The following is an 18,759-nucleotide window of genomic DNA, read 5'->3' on the forward strand; positions in this document are numbered from 1 at the left end:
TTTCCCGGCAAAAACGTCCCGACTATTGTCTTGTTTTTAAAGTTTCGTTACAAGCTGTTCACACATTGGCAATAAAAAAAGTGAATACATGAAAATTCTTACATATAGCCACTTATGATATTTAAGAATAATCACATTTGTTCATCTAATGTCATATTTCTTTTATTTTATCCATGTTCCCCTGAAACCTGCTTAACTAAGTAACTACATGTACTTACTACAGGGTTAGGATTAATGTTTGGTTTGGTCGAGGATTATTTGCATATAATTATGCATAATTTATAGTTATTACTATAGTAACTACATGTAAAATAGACACTAAAATAAAGTGTTACCAAAATAAATAAAAATGCAGTGCACCAGAAAAAATATATAGAAAACAAGAGGAAACATCAGTTAGGTTCTTGATGGTTTATTAGAACAGGAAATGATAACAGAGCACAGTCTCCATGCTCAATGACAGTCAGAACTGAGGACAATGAGTTTTCAAATGCAGAAACGTTTAAGTACAGTGGAGTCCAAAAGTCTGAGACCACATTGAAAATCGGGGGTTTAAATGTTCATTTACACCCTAAAATAAACAGTTTAGTATTTTGAGAAAATTAGAAACTTTATGACATAAAAAGAATATGAAATATTTAAGATTTAGCACTATTTTCAGGTCAAGAAAATGTGACATTTTTCATGTGATTCTGTACAGATGGTCAGATGCTCTTTGGATAATCTCAAATCATGTTGGAGAACACGTTCATCAGGTTTTACGCAAACTACATGCAGCTCGAGTGCTGCTGTCATTAAAGCAAAAGAGGGACAAACTGAATACTAAGACATTCTGAGACATTATTTCAATTCATCTTTTCACTTAAAGGGTTAGTTCACCCAAAAATGAAAATTCTGTCATTTATTACTCACCCTCATGCCGTTCCACACCTGTAAAACCGTCGTTAATCTTCAGAACACAAATTAAGATATTTTTGTTGAAATCCGATGGCTAGGTGAGGCCTTCATAGGGAGCAATGACATTTCCTCTTTCAAGATCCATAAAGGTACTAAAAACATATCTAAATCAGTTCATGTGAGTACAGTGGTTCAATATTAATATTATAAAGCGACGAGAAAAAAAAACAAAATAACGACTTATTTAGTGATGGCCGATTTCAAAACACTGCTTCATGAAGCATCGGAGCACAAATGAATCAGTGTATCAAATAATGATTCAGATCACGTGTCAAACTGCCAACGGCTGAAATCATGTGACTTTGGCGCTCCGAACAGCAGATTCGATACACTCATTCATTATGTTTCGATGCTTCCTGAAGCAGTGTTTCGAAATCGGCCATCACTAAATAAGTCGTTATTTTGTTTTTTTTGGCGCACCAAAAATATTCTCGTCGTTTTATAATATTAATATTGAACCACTGTACTCACATGAACCGATTTAAATATATTATTAGTACCTTTATGGATCTTCAGAGAGGAAGTGTCATTGCTCCCTATGGAGGCCTCACGGAGCCATCGGATTTTTAACTAAAATATCTTAATTTGTGTTCCGAGGATTAAAGAAGGTCTTATGGGTGTGGAACGGCATGAGGGTAAGTAATAAATGACAGAAAGAAAAATATTATATTAAATAAGAAAAATGCTAAATAGAATCTTTTTAGACTTCTGAACCCCACTGTCCATGTGTTTGTGTGAGTGATTGTGTGTGTGTGTGTGTGTGTGTGTGTCTGTGTGTGCATTTGTGCTGTTGATTTGGAAAGCATGCATGTGACTGTCTGATTGGTGGACAATATCAGGGCACACAGTAGCATGTCGTGTTGAAATGCACACTACCTCTGTGTACCCCAGACCGAGGCTGTGTTCATGCAGATAGTTCACTTAAATTACATTTAAGCACTGAAACCATTATGTACACTGAAGGGGACACAACTTGTCATTTAATGACAATGGACCCAGTAACACGAACAGCCTCCGGTGCAAGACGAATCAGAAGTCCATCACAGTTAACAGAAGACTTGGCTCTTTTGCAAAAGTGTTTTTCTCTTTCTTTTAGGAGAAACATCTCCCATCCATTTTTTTTTTTTTTTTTTTTTTTTTTTTTTTTGGAGAAAAGGCTTTGCACAGTTCATGAACCAGGATCAAACACTGAAATTCAGGTCACAGTCGCAGTATAATCATTGTCATTGTTGAAAAAATTCACACACCAGAGAGCAAATCAAATCACTTTCATGAACTCAATAAACCAACCTAAAACATTACCACAAAACAAACAAATAAACAAATATAAAAATGAAGATATCAGTACTGGCTAATATATTCTCTACAACTTTACAAAAAAATTCAAACTCTGTTTGTGCTTGTCAGATGTCAGGCTTTGCAAACTGAAAGCATGTCATTTCTAAACAAACCATTTCTTTCTTTGTGTTTGCACATTTCGTCGGGTGGCCCATTAGCTGTGGCAGTTTGTGGCTGGGGGGCTGTCAAAAAAGAAAAGGAAAAAAAAAAATCTCAGGGCTTTAAAAGACAAAGCGGAGAAAGAAACAGCCCAGACAACGAGAAAGCCTGGAGCGCACTGTCCTCACTGTTCAGAGACAGGATTTTAATTGGAAAATTGAGAGTAGGGAGCTTTCTAAAACATAGCTAGATATATTTCTGTCCAAACAAAACCATAGCAGAGTTTTTACGGCGGACTCCATTTCTTGCTTGAGAGAATTACGACATGGGAAACAGTGAAACAACCCTCGTTTATTTTCTTTTCCCGGGAACGTATTTTATAGAGCTCCACAGCAAATTAACTCCATTTCACCACCTCAAAATCTTGTGCGAATTCACCCAGACGGTGTTTAGCAATTGCGTACAGGGTTTCACAACAAGTTTGACCTGCGCTTGCTGCTAGTTTCTGGTTTGTTCCAGGGAATGTTACTTGTATGGGATGCGGTCGGGAAGATGACTCGCTTCTTGAGTTTTGCTGCCCACATCTCAGGCGATTGCTTTGTAAAATCTGGCTGTGAGTAAGCAAGTGGGTGCTTGCATTTCTGCACATCTCTCACGATCATCTCTAGGCCTTATCGGGCCAAGACAGACTTAGCGTAATCATGCATGTTTCGCCTAATGGCGCAACAGAGTGAAAAGCCGGAGAGGGGGAAGCAGGGCGAGAGCATGCATGGGTGGGTACACCTTTTTTCAGCACGTAGTCTGTGTGAGGGTAGAACAGTTGGAAAATTAACAGATGAGCTGGGTGACAGCATCAATTAAAAAACAGCATCAATAATGTTGATTGTGTAAAATAATTATACAGTTTTGAACTCAGTCATGCATTGGCACTTAAAACCCATAAATTATACACTTCATTAATGGCTTTAATGTTCAGCTTCAGCGGTTTCATCCATCCAAATTTAAAAGAACACACTCCCTACCCTGTGCCCTTAAATTCTCTCTCTATCATCACCTCACCAGACTTTTCATTTGAAACAAGGCCTGTTTTTAAAACAACATGCACTTAGTGCTGAAGGATTGTTGATTGTAGGACCATCAAACATTTCATGTCAAACTCTCTCATGGACCATTTTCACATTTCATTTTTGGGTTTGGAACGTAAACAATAGCAGGCTAGTCTTCTAGAGGAGTACACGTGAGACCATAGCAAATGTTATTTTTGCATTACCGTTTGTATCAACAGTTTAAGAAAAAAACAAAACAATCAATTACATTTTCATGACTTCTAAAAGAAAAGAAAAAGAGATGGATAACAGCAGTCAGAAAGATGTCAAATCAAAAGATGTATTTGAAACCCCATTGCAAAAGGGGTTAATGCCAGGTAAATATAACACAAAGTATAGTGTAATACATTACTGTTTAAAAGTTTGGGGTCAGTAAGATTTGTTTAATGATTTTTAAAAAGTCTCTTATGCTGACTTAGGCTTCATTTATTTAATAAAAATACAGTAAAAACAATAAAATTGTGAAATATTATTAGTGTTTTTTCTATTTTAATATATTTAAAAATGTAACATACTTGGTGTGGCACAGATGAACTTTAAACAGACATTACTCCAGTCTTCAGTGTCACATGATCCTTTAGAAATAATTCAAATAAGCTGATTTGGTGCTCAAGAAATTTCCAATCATATCAATGTTGAAAACAGTGGAGCCATTTTTGTGGAAACCGTGATACAGTTTTTTCATGATTCTTTGGTGATTAGAAAGTTCAAAACAACAGCATTTATTTGAAATAGAAATCTTTTGTTGCATTATAAATGTCTTTACTGTCACTTTTGACCAATTTAATGTGTCTGAACAAAAAAAAAAAAATTAAAACAAAATTAAATTTTTGTTTTCGATGTTAAATGTAACCTAATTACTCATCTCACACTGTGAAAAGGGTCCATTGAGCACTGAGTAGTAAAATCCTGTAATATGCATTACTGCCCTCTAGTGGACACGCTCAGGTAATGTTAGGTAAATTACTAGTGCCCCACGGGAAGAAAGCAGAGATAACGTCGTTCAATGAGAGGTGAATGAATTGAATAGTACACTATTTCTTTCATGCCTCTCGTGGGGTTTACAACCCTGAAACAAACAAACAGCAATCCAAAGAGAGCCAGAGGAAACTAAACAATGGCTGAAGTGGGCACAGTGCCATTGGGAGCACAGTGGGTTTGATTTTTTTGCTCTCCATCTAAATGTAACATTGTATTCATCTGATTCTGTGTGGCTAGTGAAGGCTGGCAGTGAGGGGGGACCCAGAGGGGTCCGATCTGTCTGGCTCCTCATTGACATTCTCCTGGGCTTGGCTGATGGCTAAGCCATGACTCTTAACGGCTATTTGTTGTTGGGATGGTCTTCTCTGGCTGGGCCGCACAAAGAGACCCAGTGTCAGTGAGACACTCTGAATTCAGCTCCCTAGTGGCCCGGCCCGGCCCAGACAACCGAGCTCACATTCGACTCAATGGACTGCAGAGAGAACGAAGCCAGGCCGAGTGAAAGAAAGAGAAAGTGTTGCAAATGCTCTGCTCTAATTCTAACATGTGTAGGGGATAAAAACACACATTTTCTTGGTTTTGAAGATAAACCACAAAATAAATGGGTCCACCCAACATATGGCCCTGTACACAACATAAAGTCATTTCCACAGTGCTTCCCTGCTCCGTCCAGAAAACATGGGTAGATTAATCCATGATTTTTTGCGAGCGCTCTGCTCCATCACCCATTTACATCTGATATTCCAGCACACAAGTCTTTAGATAAAGTCACATGGCAGTTTTCTTGATTGCTTCCTGACACTTGATAGGTAAGGGAGGGAGGGGTAGTCAGTCATTTGACATCAGATCACTTACGAAACTCCAGTGTTGGTCGGCCATTTTGCGTTCACATCAAGTCTGGCCGACAAGCACATTTTGGCGCAGCTCGCATACACACACACACACACACACACACACAAACAGACAAAGGGAAGTTTGAGCTTGTCTGCAAAGGCCCAGGATGCACAAAAGCAGCATCCACAGGCTCAAATGTAAAGCAAGAAAGAGGTGAAAACAAAACTGATCACTTCCATTGAATGGTTTACAGGCGTGAGATTACAGAGAGACAATCCGCGACCGCTTCGGTATGCTAAACAGTCAACGTACCCATTCGCAGGATTAAGATTAAGTATTTCACCTCCCATCACCCAACACGTCAGTTATTCCCAGACGATCCTTCCGTTTCATTAGACAGGGCGTGATAGAAGCCGCTAACGTGCTAAGTGGCGTCAACCCTCAGGCTGGGGAGGACGGCGGCTTTATCACCATCAACCATTAACGATCTTATTCTCTCACTCTCGGTAGTTCTAGAGCTCAGCCACTGGTGGGGGACTTGAAAGACACTGGATGGCAGTGAGAGAGGACAGGAAGGGCAGGATTACAGAAGGAGTCTGAGTCTTAGGGGTGATGGGACTCTGAAGGGTGTGAACGGGCCTGGACCACTCATTGGCCACTAGGGTTGCGCTCACTTACACTTTTCACCAGCAGGTGGCTGTAGTCTTGTAGCTCATTGAGCCCCCGCTGAGTGTGGTGACCTGGCCGTACTAATGCTGCATTAGTGCGCGGCTGTATCGGATACGGATGGTGGCCAGAAGGAGTCGCATTGTTGCTATTGAAGTTGAGCCCGTCGCGGGACCATCGCAGATGTTCGCCATAGTCCGTCTGCGTGGTAGGAGCCGACACCACCCTCCTGCGGTCAGGGGAGTCTTGAGGTGTCGCCGGATAGTTGTATTCACCCGCAGAGTTGCGGGTAGGCGGGGCGGATGGTTGCCCGGCCTGCTCCCGCTGATTTGCAGGGTGGGAGAGGATAAGGTACCGCTGGCGCTCCGAATGCGGGGGAACATCACCCGATCCCTCCTGCCGCCCACCCTGCAAGTATTTGGAACTCAGGTAAATGACCGCAGAGTTCGCCGGGCAGGGTGTCCCTGTCTGGGCCAGGAAGGTATGGCTCTGGTCCCAATCGCAGTCCGTGAGATGAACGTTTGGAGTGGGACGTTTCTGCTGCAGAGGCGTCTGTTCTGGAGTGGGAAGTCCTGGGTCGATATCTCCAGATTTTGGCCAGCCGTTGGTAAATAGATTCTCAACCTGCGAGCGGGGTCTTTCGCTGCCGCTGATACGAGTCACGCTGATCACGGAACCGCTGCGACCATGTCCCAGCATGCTTTGCTCCTTGTCACCCTTGCGACGACTCCCCAAACCAGATCCACCAGCTCTGGAACGTTGCCGGTGCTTGAGGCTCATTATCCAACACACCATCAGACCCGACAGCACCGCCCCGGTGGCAAAAGCTGAAACTGCAGACACGACCAGCAGGTTCACGGACACCAAGCCATCTGGTTCCTCGATGAAACTCTCCTGCAGAAGACCTAAACACATGGAAAGAATAACAGATGTGAGCATAAAACACATTCAAAACTAACAAATATTCACAAATATTACCTTGTTTTTTTTTAACTGTAAAAAAGTTTATTTTTCTATGAGGTCGAAGATTGCACGAATGAAGAAAAATAACAGACTAATTGCACTCATTACTACCTAAAGTGGATGTTGGTTTTAACTGCTGTAATAACTGTCTTTGTGATTGAAAGCACCTATTATCAATGACGTGTTTTGGAACATTAACTTTCAAAAACTTCTAACACTGAATAATTCTGACAATTATTGAAACTTTTAAACTGTATTTACTGATTAAAGAGTGTGATAGATCTGACACACACACACACACACACACACACACACACATTGAGAAAAGAGGGATGAGAGCAATGGATACCATTCACTTTGAAATGACAGAAGTCTTAAGTTCTCAGAAGAGCACCAATTAATAATTGATGATGAGAAAGCAGGACAGCATAAAAATACTGCTGCAGCAGATCAATTATGATAATATCGGCGAGGTCTTTTGCTCTGTGGAGCTCAAATACCAAGGACTGTTATTGATGAAACTGGACATAATCTATGTTTCAAGGGAGATGGTAAAAGAGTCAGCAAAGAAGCTGCCAATCAAGCAAAAGAGACAGCAAGTAAGCCAAAAATTATTTGCTAAATTATAAAAAACATCCCTTTAAACCCACACCCATAAGACCTTCGTTCATCTTCAGAACACAAATTAGATATTTTTCATAAAATCTGATGGCTCAGTGAGGCCTGCATTGCCAGCAAGATAATTAACACTTTCAACACCCAGAAAGCTACTAAAGACATAATTAAAACAGTTCACGTGACTACAGTGGTTCAACCTGTTATGAAGTGACGAGAATATTTTTTGTGCACCAAAAAAACATAATAGCGACTTTATTCAACAAAATCTAGTGATGGGCGATTTCAAAACACTGCTTCATGAAGCTTTAAAGTTTTACGAATCTTTTATTTCGAATCAGTGGTTTGTAGCGTGTATCAAACTGCCAAAGTCACGTGAACCATTAAAATTTCGAAACACTTATGATGTAATGAAAACTCGTTTTCTGAAATCACATGACTTTGGGAGTTTGATATATGATCCGAACTGATTCAAAACAAAAGATTCGTAAAGCTTTGAAGCTTCATGAAGCAGTGGTTTGAAATCGCCCATCATTAGATATTGTTGAATAAAGTCGTTAATTTGTTTTTTTGCTGCACAAAAAGTATTCTCGTCGCTTCATAACATTAAGGTTGAACCACTGTAGTCACATGAACTGTTTTAAATACGTCTTTAGTAGCTTTCTGGGCATTTGAAAGTGTTAATTATCTTGCTGGCAATGCAGGCCTCACTGAGCCATCGGATTTTATCAAAAATATCTTAATTTGTGTTCTGAAGATGAACGAAAGTCTTACGGGTGTAGAACGACATGAGGGTGAGTAATTAATGACAGAATTTTCATTTTTGGGTGAACTAACCCTTTAAGTTTAGGGTGCAATCAATCAATCAATCAACCAATCAATCAACCAATCAACCAATCAATCAATCAATCAATCAATCAATCAATCAATCAATCAATCAATCAATCAATCAATCAATCAATCAATCAATCAATCAAAATCAAATCAGTGTTCATGGAAAGTTTTTGTTCAGCTACCCAAACATGAAAATATAGAGACAATATCTTATTAATTTGAGGAAACTCAATAAAACTGGAGAGTTCATAGTCACTCACAACAGTAAGAACCAACATCATAAAATGGCTTAGCAGATGAAACACTCTTGAGACAAATTAATTTAACTGGCAAATTTATCACAATAGAGACAAATGGTAAGCATTTCACATTGGTGAAAATAAACAGCCTTAATTAGCACTTACAGCTGTTTGTTTAAGAACTCAAATAAAATGAGAAGAGAGGCACAATCAATAAAAATGTTGCTACGATAATTAGCTCATAATGGCTGCCACAATGTGGGTGTTTGTGTGTACAAAGAGTCCGCTGAATTAAAAGATATATTAGCGGCAGTTGGGCACCAGAGAAAGGAACCATATAACATACCACGTCGGTCATTTCATTGGGAGATGTTGTGACAGAGTGCCTAGCAATTTTCTGGTGATATACATGTTTACTTCACTGTATTCATTTTGGAGGGACAGACCACATTACCGAAATGACACCTCAAATCAATCAATGCATTCATGTGGATGCTGAGTCAGTGTCTGTTTTTTCCTCTGTCTTTTTCTCTCTTTCTCTTGCACAGTCTCTCTCTACCCTCCCTCCATTTGTGTTTATCTCTGTCTCTGCCCTGCTACCGCTCTCTGTCTATTTTGTTTGTGGTGTGGGGGCATTATATTTATTTTATCGCAGACAGATACCAGGTGTGTGTATCTTTTCCCAGCATGCTAACTGCTGTCTAAAGGGCAGTAAACTATTGGTTTTTGTTTTTGTCATCTTTATGACTAACTTTTTGGCTGCCGCTGCCGGTGTGTGGCAGCATTGCTGTTAGAAGTTGGATAAACATCGCTGGCATGGGGCGGTTCACGTCACGAACCACTGCCTAAAACAGTTCTTGTTTATGCTGTTGCAACCCACTTGTCATTCATGAGGGCCCCACCATGCATCAGGAACAGGGTCCTGAAAGGATGTGGTGAGCAGGGTGGGATGCTGGGATGATGCTATTTTCTAGGTTGTTTATGTTCATGCATTGTGGTGTTTACTTTCGGTGGCATAAGGCAATGGGGTAGAAGATGAAGTGATGTTTGATTGCTTGAAGACTTCACTTCTCTGTGCGACACACTTTGTGAACTTTTCAAACAAACTATAGAGTAGAAAAGAACGGAAATTCGAACGTGCCAGTAATGCATTACTCTAAGGTACAATAAGTCATCAACATTAGTGCACTAGGTATCATGAAACAACAATTAAAAGCATTATTTAATCTTTTAAATGTTATTTTAAAAGTAAGACATTAACACATATACATAATATATACATCACATATACATCTATCTATCTATATCTGGTAACACTTTACTTGAAGGGGTGTGCATAAGACTGACATGACACCTTCATAATCATGACATGACACGTGTCATGAATATGAAGGAGGTTTTATGAATGTTTATGACAACTGTCATTAAGTGTCATTCGCTCAATTATGTCATTTTTAATGCAAAGATGACTTTGTTTGAGATGTCTGAGTTATGACAACTTGACATAAACCAATACATCGTAACCTGTCAGTGTCTTTGTCTATTTTGTAAAATATAAATATATATAAATATATATTTATATATATATATAATTCAATTAAGATTTACACTTACATTTATGCATTTTTAACACTTAGATTTATGCATTTTTTTATTAAATATGAAAAGGGTCCTTGATTATGATTTCACTTTTTCAACTTTAGTTAGTGGGTAGTGTTGTTGTTAGAGCATAAACAACATCTGCAAGGTTATGATGCTCAAAGTTCAATTTTCTTTTACAGAAATCGTTTCTTAAGGACTACAACAAGCTTCTTCCTGGGTTGGTGACATCATAAACCACAAAATTTACATAAACTCTGCCACCGGAAACATGGAACAAAAGAGGTGAGCCTATGTTGGGCTGCTTTAAGCCCGGAACACACCAAGCCGACGGTCAGGCTGTTTTTGTTCGTCGGCCAACTAAGTTTTCTCAGTGTGTTTTCCACACCGTCGGCTGAAGTTGGTCCTCGTCAGCTTTTTTTTGGCTGATTTGACATGTTGAATTGGCGTCGGAGCTTGTCGGTCAGCCGGGCCATCTGATCATTCTGATTGGCTGTTCAGCTACTGCCACCTGCTGGTATGGAAAGGCATTTCTTCTTATGCAGGCACAGAACAGACGTGCTACTTGGCTGTCGGGTGTCGAGCGTCAGTTTGGTGTGTCAGGGCAAATTTGGACCCAAACGCTGCCGAAGTGAGCCAACCCCGCAGTCTGCTTTCGCTGCCACTAGTTCATTGGTGTCGGTTTAGTGTGTTCTGGGCTTTAAAGAAGAGGAATAGTTGTTGTAGTAGAGTGTTGTTACCATGCCGTCATTTAACACCGGACTGCTTCACAAACAAGGGTCGGTTCAACGCTGGATTGACGACTGACATGCTAGTCGATGAGTTGAATCAACTCCACTGCAACTACATAAATTTATCCACTAACCATTTAGAAACATCTAGTTGCATTCTAAAAGTTGTAACTTCTTCCCGAGTCTCTCCATCAGTGTCCGACTCCGGTTTGAACAATGTAAGTCTGAACACCGTTACTGACAATCGTCATTTTAGCTGTGTGAGATTCTGTAGCTTTGTTGTTGTTGTGCAACCGAAGCGCAAGCTAATAAAGCTCTGCCCCCTTTTGAAAAGAGACTCCCCCCAATAATGCCAAATTTGACAAGCTATAATAATGATAATACAGTTAAGCAAGTACTTTGCACTCGTGCTAATGCATTAACTATTGTTAAACAACCTTATCCTTATCTGTTGGAAGCGCACCTGAGGTCATGAAGAACTCAGAGAGCCTGACTTTCTAAAAACACAATTCTGTTTGCCATCAGTACTAAAACACACTTCAAACGCTCTTTGTATATACGCGAGTCGCTTTTTCCTGGGCGCAGCCCTGATGGTGCCTCAGATAGATATTACTCAAACCACACCGGCCTTTCTCCGTAATGAAAGAGACATATTAAAAGGTCTGCCTGTCTGGAGGGCCACCTCTCATTCTTTCTCCCCTCTCGCCTGCAATGTGTCCATCCTTTTTTTACAGTAAGAAGATGGTGCATGCATGCAATGAATAGATTGGGGCCATTATAGATGTTGCCTTTGTAGTCACATCGCTTTGTCGTGACAGGAAACAAAACACACAGACGGGAGTGGACGAAGGGGGAGAGATAGTCTCAGGCACTGTTTCTTTCTTTTCGTCATTCCCGACGGGGTGACAGAAACCCCCTTTTTCCCCATTCACTTATTAAAGCTTAATGGAAGGCAGCCGGACTGTCAAGGCAGCGAGCACATCTTGAGCTGGAAGCTCCAATTACAAGCGAACAATGGCGGTGGAGCAGTCTAGTTAGAATTGGTCTTCGGAAGGCAATAGGCCAAGTGCTAAAAGACTCAGAGCCCAGGGACTAACTGCCTTGCTTTTGCCTCTTTTTTCCCTGGGTCTATTCACTAGCAGTTTGATGTTTGTTGCTTATCGCTCTCCATCTCTGTGCACATCTTCTCCCGTTCATCTCTTTCTCTGTCTCTCTCTCTATGCCATGTCCTTTCATCTTCTGCTGGCTGTCTGTCTCCGGGGATGTACCCTTATTCTTTTATTCCCTGTATCACTCTATTGCTCTCGGTCTCTCTCTCCTTTTCAACCTGTAAGCAGAGAGGCGGCTAATGAAATGCTAGCAGGGTACGGTTTCTTGTTGAGATCGTGTCATTAAAAACCTCAGGTGGAATATGGATTTTCTTCTAGCAAATAAGCAACCTTCTCAAGGTTTATTAATTACTTGATCTTCTAGCGTGGGGTGAAACAGTTTAGTGTGGTTATCAGCTGTGCTTATGTAACAAACACTTATTCATGCAGTAGTTTCTGCACTACATTAGATGCTGCTGTTGTGTGTGTGTGTGTGTGTGTGTGTGTGTGTGTGTGTGTGTGTGTGTGTGTGTGTGTGTGTGTAGTGTTTCATGTTAGCACAAGGGCTTACATGCGAGTGTGTGCATTTGTGTGTGTAGCAGTGGCTTATGGTTCACTGACTTTACTCATTATCTTTTCTCTTTCTATCTCTGTCTTCTCTGTATTCTCTTATCCCTTTGCTCTTGCTCTCTCTCATACACACACACACACACTTTCCCCTTCTCTGCAGAAACACTGCAGGCTATTCTCTGTCTGCCAATCCTCTCTCTCTTTCTGGTTCTCGACATGTCACCCATCTTTTGCTGTACTCAAGCCTCACTGTTGCTGCTGATTCGTGTTAACCATAATGAAAAGACCAGCATTTCTGGTCACCAGATTGTGTTGCGTTTTAGATGCTGGTATGTTGGTGTCCATAGGGAGAAAGAGTCTGAAATTTAAGTTGTTATTCAGTGAGCTTTTAACTGTTGCGAGTTGAACTTGAGAATCAATTCAGTCCAATTCATGTGAAATGGATCATTTCATTTGAAAAGGTCAGGCTCAAAAGCACAATTAATTCATGAATTGTACATTGTTACTTCTTTCATTAAATCTCATGTGAGATTTTTAGTCAATAATGATTTGAATTTTGGTCTGTTCTTCACTCAAAGCTGACTTGGAATATAGTAAATGAGTAATATGAACCACTTCTATGATACTTTTCTCATAAACTTTTTGGAGTCCTTATTCACTGGAATACAACATATGGGAATCCAGTAGGCTAACATTCATATTTTGTCATCTATAGAAGAAACAAGTCATTCAGGTTATTTTTGGGTTAACTATTACCTTGAAGGGATAGTTCACCCAACAATGAAAATTCTTTCATCATTTTCTCACCCTCAAACCTCCATAAAATTTCAAAACAACATTAGACCCCATTGACTTTCATTGTTTTAAAACAAAACTTGCCAGTTCCACAGAAGAAAAAAGTCATTCAAGCTTGGAACGACATGAGGGCGATGACAAAATTGTTGGGTGAACTATCCTTTAACTCCCTGAGGTCTGAAAACGCACCGACGCGTTTTGCAGGTTTTTTTTCACATTGCAGCAAAACAGACTTAAAATACTCCATCATTTTTTGTCATAGAGACATAAGTAATATATCAATTGAAACTATAGAATATCTTCTTTTATTTGTATACACTCAGAGTAAAAACAAAATGTTGTGCTTTTGGAAAATAAAGAAAACTAAAATGATGCATGATCTGTCCTCTCCCTCTGAACAAAGTTTAATCTGATAGTTCTCAGAAAATTAACTATAACTTAGTGAATACTAATCACAAAAAAATTAGACTTATGTCTAAAGACACGTTGAAATGTCAGGTTTTAAATCATGTAAGTCATATCGAAAACAAAAATTCTGTGTTTATGTAATCTGTATGAAAAGAGAGCCATGTCAGAAATCCATGATTCAGCTCATTATCCGCTAATGCGGCCACGCCCACGGAGCGAGCGCTATTCAGACGCAAATTCAGTCAATACATGCATTCATCGTCTCAATCGTGTATTTATTGTCTTGAAAAGTGTTTATCTGTATGTAAAAGCCATGGTTAGCGACCTCTGGAAGACATGCCGTTAGTTCCTGATATGTCCTCTTCTTCTTTAGAATAATTTGTGGACTAAATGTGCACAGAGAGCGCCCTCCGGCTGCAAGTATGAATTGAAAACACCATTCCTGAAATGTCCTCTTCTTCTTTAGAATAATTTGTGGACTAAAGGTGTACAGAGCGCCCTCCAGCTGCAAGTATGAATTGAAAACACAGTATCCAGCACTCATAGTGATGATAATAAATATTGAATAAATATTACTCCTCAGTATAGAATAAAGTTTCTTGACAAAAAGTGTCTTACAAAAACTAAATCAATATATTGTTTTATATGAACAAGTAGGCATTATAATTATTACATAATTTTGAAGCAAAAACTCTAGTTTACAACCTCCAATACCCAGAAGTCTTGTAAACACAGATTTAATATATATTTTTGGCCTTATTTCAGTGACTTAATTTTCTTGTTTTTTCAATAACCACGCATAAACGTTATTCCTTCAAAAACACAAACATGTGCATACATGTTCTTCACATATTATGGTAGCCTAGTTTGTGCTGAATACAGTTTAATGACACTTTTGTCATTAATATGTTTATGAACAACTGAAAAAAGCACAAATGTCAGGGCATGTCAAAACTTCTCCAGACCCCAAATCAGCCTCAGACTCCAGAGGGTTAAACTAGCTAGCCTACATTAGTCAACACACTTCATGAGAAAGACCAACTAAATCTAGTCTCGTCAGCAAAACAAAATCTGCAAACTTTTTACACACGTCTGTATCCAAGCAGAGTGTTTACAGAAAGATAGTAGTGAAGACATTTATGGCTTCTTAGCTTACACTTTAAAAGCCAAACTCTCAGATCAATATACAGCTGGCAGGTTTACGTACGTCTGCACGTGTTCTCAATTAACTCTTCTATAATTTTCAAAAAGAAAGAGCTGCTCATGGCCTATAGCACTGCAATAAGGTGAAAGGCTTCCTGGCACCGGTTCAGGGTTTCTAATTCCAACATAATTGTGCACGCTACAGTCCACAACGTCTGATGATGATTAACATGAGACTAAATAGAAGGGACTGTTTGAAATAAGGAGGGGTGTTGAGCTGGGGGCGAGCTCAGGATATGAGTTGCCCCACCGGAGCCGAATGTTAAGAGAAACAGTCCGCTGCTAAAACACTGTTGCCTATTGTTGCTTGCTCACCTTTTCCACATTCTGCAGATGCCGCCTAGTCAGCCGCAATTAATTGTAGTCAATTAGCGCATAGTTTTTCAACATAGCTTCCCCCATTCACAGCAACTGTTGCCGACAAACGCTAATGAGAATGCAGATGAGAGTCGGTTCAGCTGTGTTAAATTTAAATTTATCAAACAAGTATGCAGGATCATGGAAGCGTGTACTGCATTGCATTTCCACAGATGTGGCTGATGTGGGCTCTACTGCAACAGGAGGTTTTCTGGTAAATTGATAGCCTCAATTTAGGGCAGAATGGCGAGAACTCTCAAATGAAATCATTAAAAAATATTCAACATTTCCAGCATGGGTTATAAATTCAGAAAGCGGCACGGTGGTATTAGTCTAGCCAATTGCATAGCACGACATCTGCATCTACCACAATTCAACCTCCAATTTCAAGTTAATCTTTCCAGCATGCTGAAGACGTAAATTCTGCCTGTCAGTGTTATGCATATGACTGTATATTACCAGCTGCTAAAAACACTTCCTTATTTGTATTAAGTTAACCGGTACTGACGGTTTGTCTCTATAACGGACATGTTGAGTTTTCAAGCTCAGTCTGGCTGAGGTGGAATTGGTTTTCCACACATTTTTTGAATTACAAAAACTTTTCTGGGTCATTCATGATCTGCTGTGGTGGCTCAAAATGTCTCTTTCATGCTTGTCAGACAGATACTCAATAGAGACACGTCTCTGGCTTGATGAACTGAAGAAAATCCTCTTTAGAATGATCAATACAGCTTGTTTGTCTCAGGATCTGGAACGTGCGTTTGTGAGAGAGAAAAATGGTGTCACGGCACCTGTGGTTGCATGCAAGGTATTTCTAAGGCTGAGATGTTTTGCTCAACATTTTTGTGTGTCCCTTACACACACACACACACACACACACACACCTGTCTGAGCTATCACTTTCACCCAGTCACGATGATCTGTGGCGGAGAGATTCTTCATGCCCTGTCAACATGCCTGGCAACCGCCACGGCAACATCCTCAACACCACAACAAGCGGCTCGTCGTGCTGCAGGCTTCAGTGGCAGCTGCTGTTGTCCTTTTACGCTCCTGAGTCTCTCTCTTACTGCAGTCAAACCAGCCAAGATTTCTCACACACTAAGGCTATGGTTCTAATTGCCAGAAAGTGCCCTGGGAAGTGAACTTCAGCATTCCAAAAAAAAACAACAAAAAAAACAACACATTTTGTTAAGTGAGCTACCCGAGAGAACACTATGTAGGGATCCTGTGAACAGAAACATATATGCTAATTTCTCTCTCTTGAGCAATCTTTTACTAAATGACACATGATAGTAGTATTTTTTTTTAGCCTTTTTGCTTCTTCACTGATATAGTAAAGAAAGGACTGGAAATTATACTAGTAGAGACCAAGAAAATTAGAAAACTTTACCTCAAACTCAATCAAATCAAACTCACGCTGACTGCATGAGCAACACGGCTATGTGTCAGAGCATTTGCACTAACCAATAGGTTACTTCTTTAAACACGCACCGATCAGGCATAACATTATGACCACCTTCCTAATATTGGGTTGGTCGAACTTTTGCTGCCAAAACAGGCCTGACCCGTTGAGGCATGGACTCCACTAGACCCCTGAAGGTGTGCTGTGGTATCTGGCACCAAGATGTTAGCAACAGATCCTTTAAGTCCTGTAAGTTGCGAGGTGGGGCCTCCATGGATCGGACTTGTTTGTTCAGCACATCCCACAGATGCTCGATTCGATTGAGATCTGGGGAATTTGGAGGCCAAGTCAATACCTCAAACTTGTTGTTGTGCTCCTCAAACCATTCCTGAACTATTTTTGCTTTGTGGCAAGGTGCATTATCCTGCTGAAAGAGGCCACAGCCGCCAGGGAATAGAGTTTCCATGAAAGGGTGTACATGGTCTGCAACAATGCTTAGGTAGGTGGTACGTGTCAAAGTAACATCTACATGGATGGCAGGACCCAAGGTTTCCCAGCAGAACATTGCCCAAAACATCACACTGCCTCCGCCGGCTTGCCTTCTTCCCATAGCGCATCCTGGTGCCATGTTTTCCCCAGGTAAGCTACGCACACGCACCCTGCCGTCCACGTGATGTAAAAGAAAACATGATTCATCAGACCAGGCCACATTCTTCCATTGCTCCGTGGTCCAGTTCTGATGATCACATGCTCACTTTCGGTGGTGGACAGGGTTCAGTATGGGCACCCTGACCGGTCTGCGGCTATGCAGCCCCATACGCAACAAACTGCGATGCACTGTGTATTGTGACACCTTTCTATCAGAACCAGCATTAACTTCTTGAGCAATTTGAGCTACAGTAGCTCGTCTGTTTGATCGGACCACACGGGCCAGCCTTCGCTCCTCACATGCATCAATGAGCCTTGGCCGCCCATGAACAGGGTTCACCACTGTTCCTTCCTTCAACCACTATTGATAGATACTGACTACTGCAGACTGGGAACACCCCACAACAACTGCAGTTTTGGAAATGCTCTGACCTAGTCATCTAGCCATCACAACTTGTCAAACTCGCTCAAATCCTTACGCTTAGCCATTTTCCCTGCTTCTACTTCAACTCACTACCAGGTGTCATGATGAAGAGATAATCAATGTTATTCACTTCACTAGTCAGTGGTCATAATGTTATGCCTAGTATATACATGTTGTGAAGAAAAATTTTCACTTTAATTTACCAAAGACTCTTCTAAATGGAACCAATCATCAACATCAATCAATTATTTAAAATGTCAAATTCTGTTATAATTATTTTAAAACAATTATATTTATAGCTATTTGAAACCTGTATGGTATAATTAAGTGGTTTTGATGGCTGTGTTAATTGTTGAGACAGTACTGAGAAATATGCCTAATTAGTTGAGAAAAACGTGGAAAAACAGGCATAATTGGTTCAAATTAATCATGTAATCATTTGTGTTGCAAAACTTCAATTCCATAAATTTCACTTCTTGTCATATCAATTCAATAGGCCAATTAAATTAAAATTCCAACTCATGCATTGAAAGGGAGCCAATTCTGCCCAACTCTGGTACATGACCTACCTCAGTGTACACATACATGTGTTTGTCCATGACTAGATTAATGACCTGGACATGAAGGTCATGAGATGTTATACTCTAGGAGAACATGAACTGCCCCTGTGGGAGTGTTGGAAAGGTCCGGAGGGCAAGAGCACCACATCAGTCTTATAAACACTCTTTTTAACAACTAACCCCTCTATAAAGCCTAACACAGTCCACAGAGCATACAAAACTACAAAATGACAATTGTCATCGAAATTCCAAGTAAAAAAGATACATGACACAGCAAATGTGCTCTGTTTGACTAATTTTGATGCTTTGGACAGCATTTTTTCCTTTTAGGACATACAAATT

At 40.2% G+C, this 18,759-nt stretch overlaps 1 protein-coding gene across 2 annotated transcripts in view; it reads right to left on the reverse strand.

Annotated features, from left to right (window-relative positions):
• Positions 1-1,720: 1,720 nt before the first annotated feature.
• The window catches only part of sema6bb (sema domain, transmembrane domain (TM), and cytoplasmic domain, (semaphorin) 6Bb), a 213,439-nt gene continuing 196,400 nt past the window's right edge, over positions 1,721-18,759 (reverse strand). For both annotated transcript variants that reach the window (XM_048208825.1, XM_048208824.1), the window contains one exon: positions 1,721-6,886. In XM_048208825.1, coding sequence (XP_048064782.1) covers positions 5,964-6,886 — 923 coding nt within the window. In that variant the 3' untranslated portion in view covers positions 1,721-5,963. The remainder of the gene's footprint in view (positions 6,887-18,759) is intronic.

The sequence above is a fragment of the Megalobrama amblycephala genome, linkage group LG12, assembly GCF_018812025.1.
Source record: "Megalobrama amblycephala isolate DHTTF-2021 linkage group LG12, ASM1881202v1, whole genome shotgun sequence".
NCBI lineage: Eukaryota > Metazoa > Chordata > Actinopteri > Cypriniformes > Xenocyprididae > Megalobrama > Megalobrama amblycephala.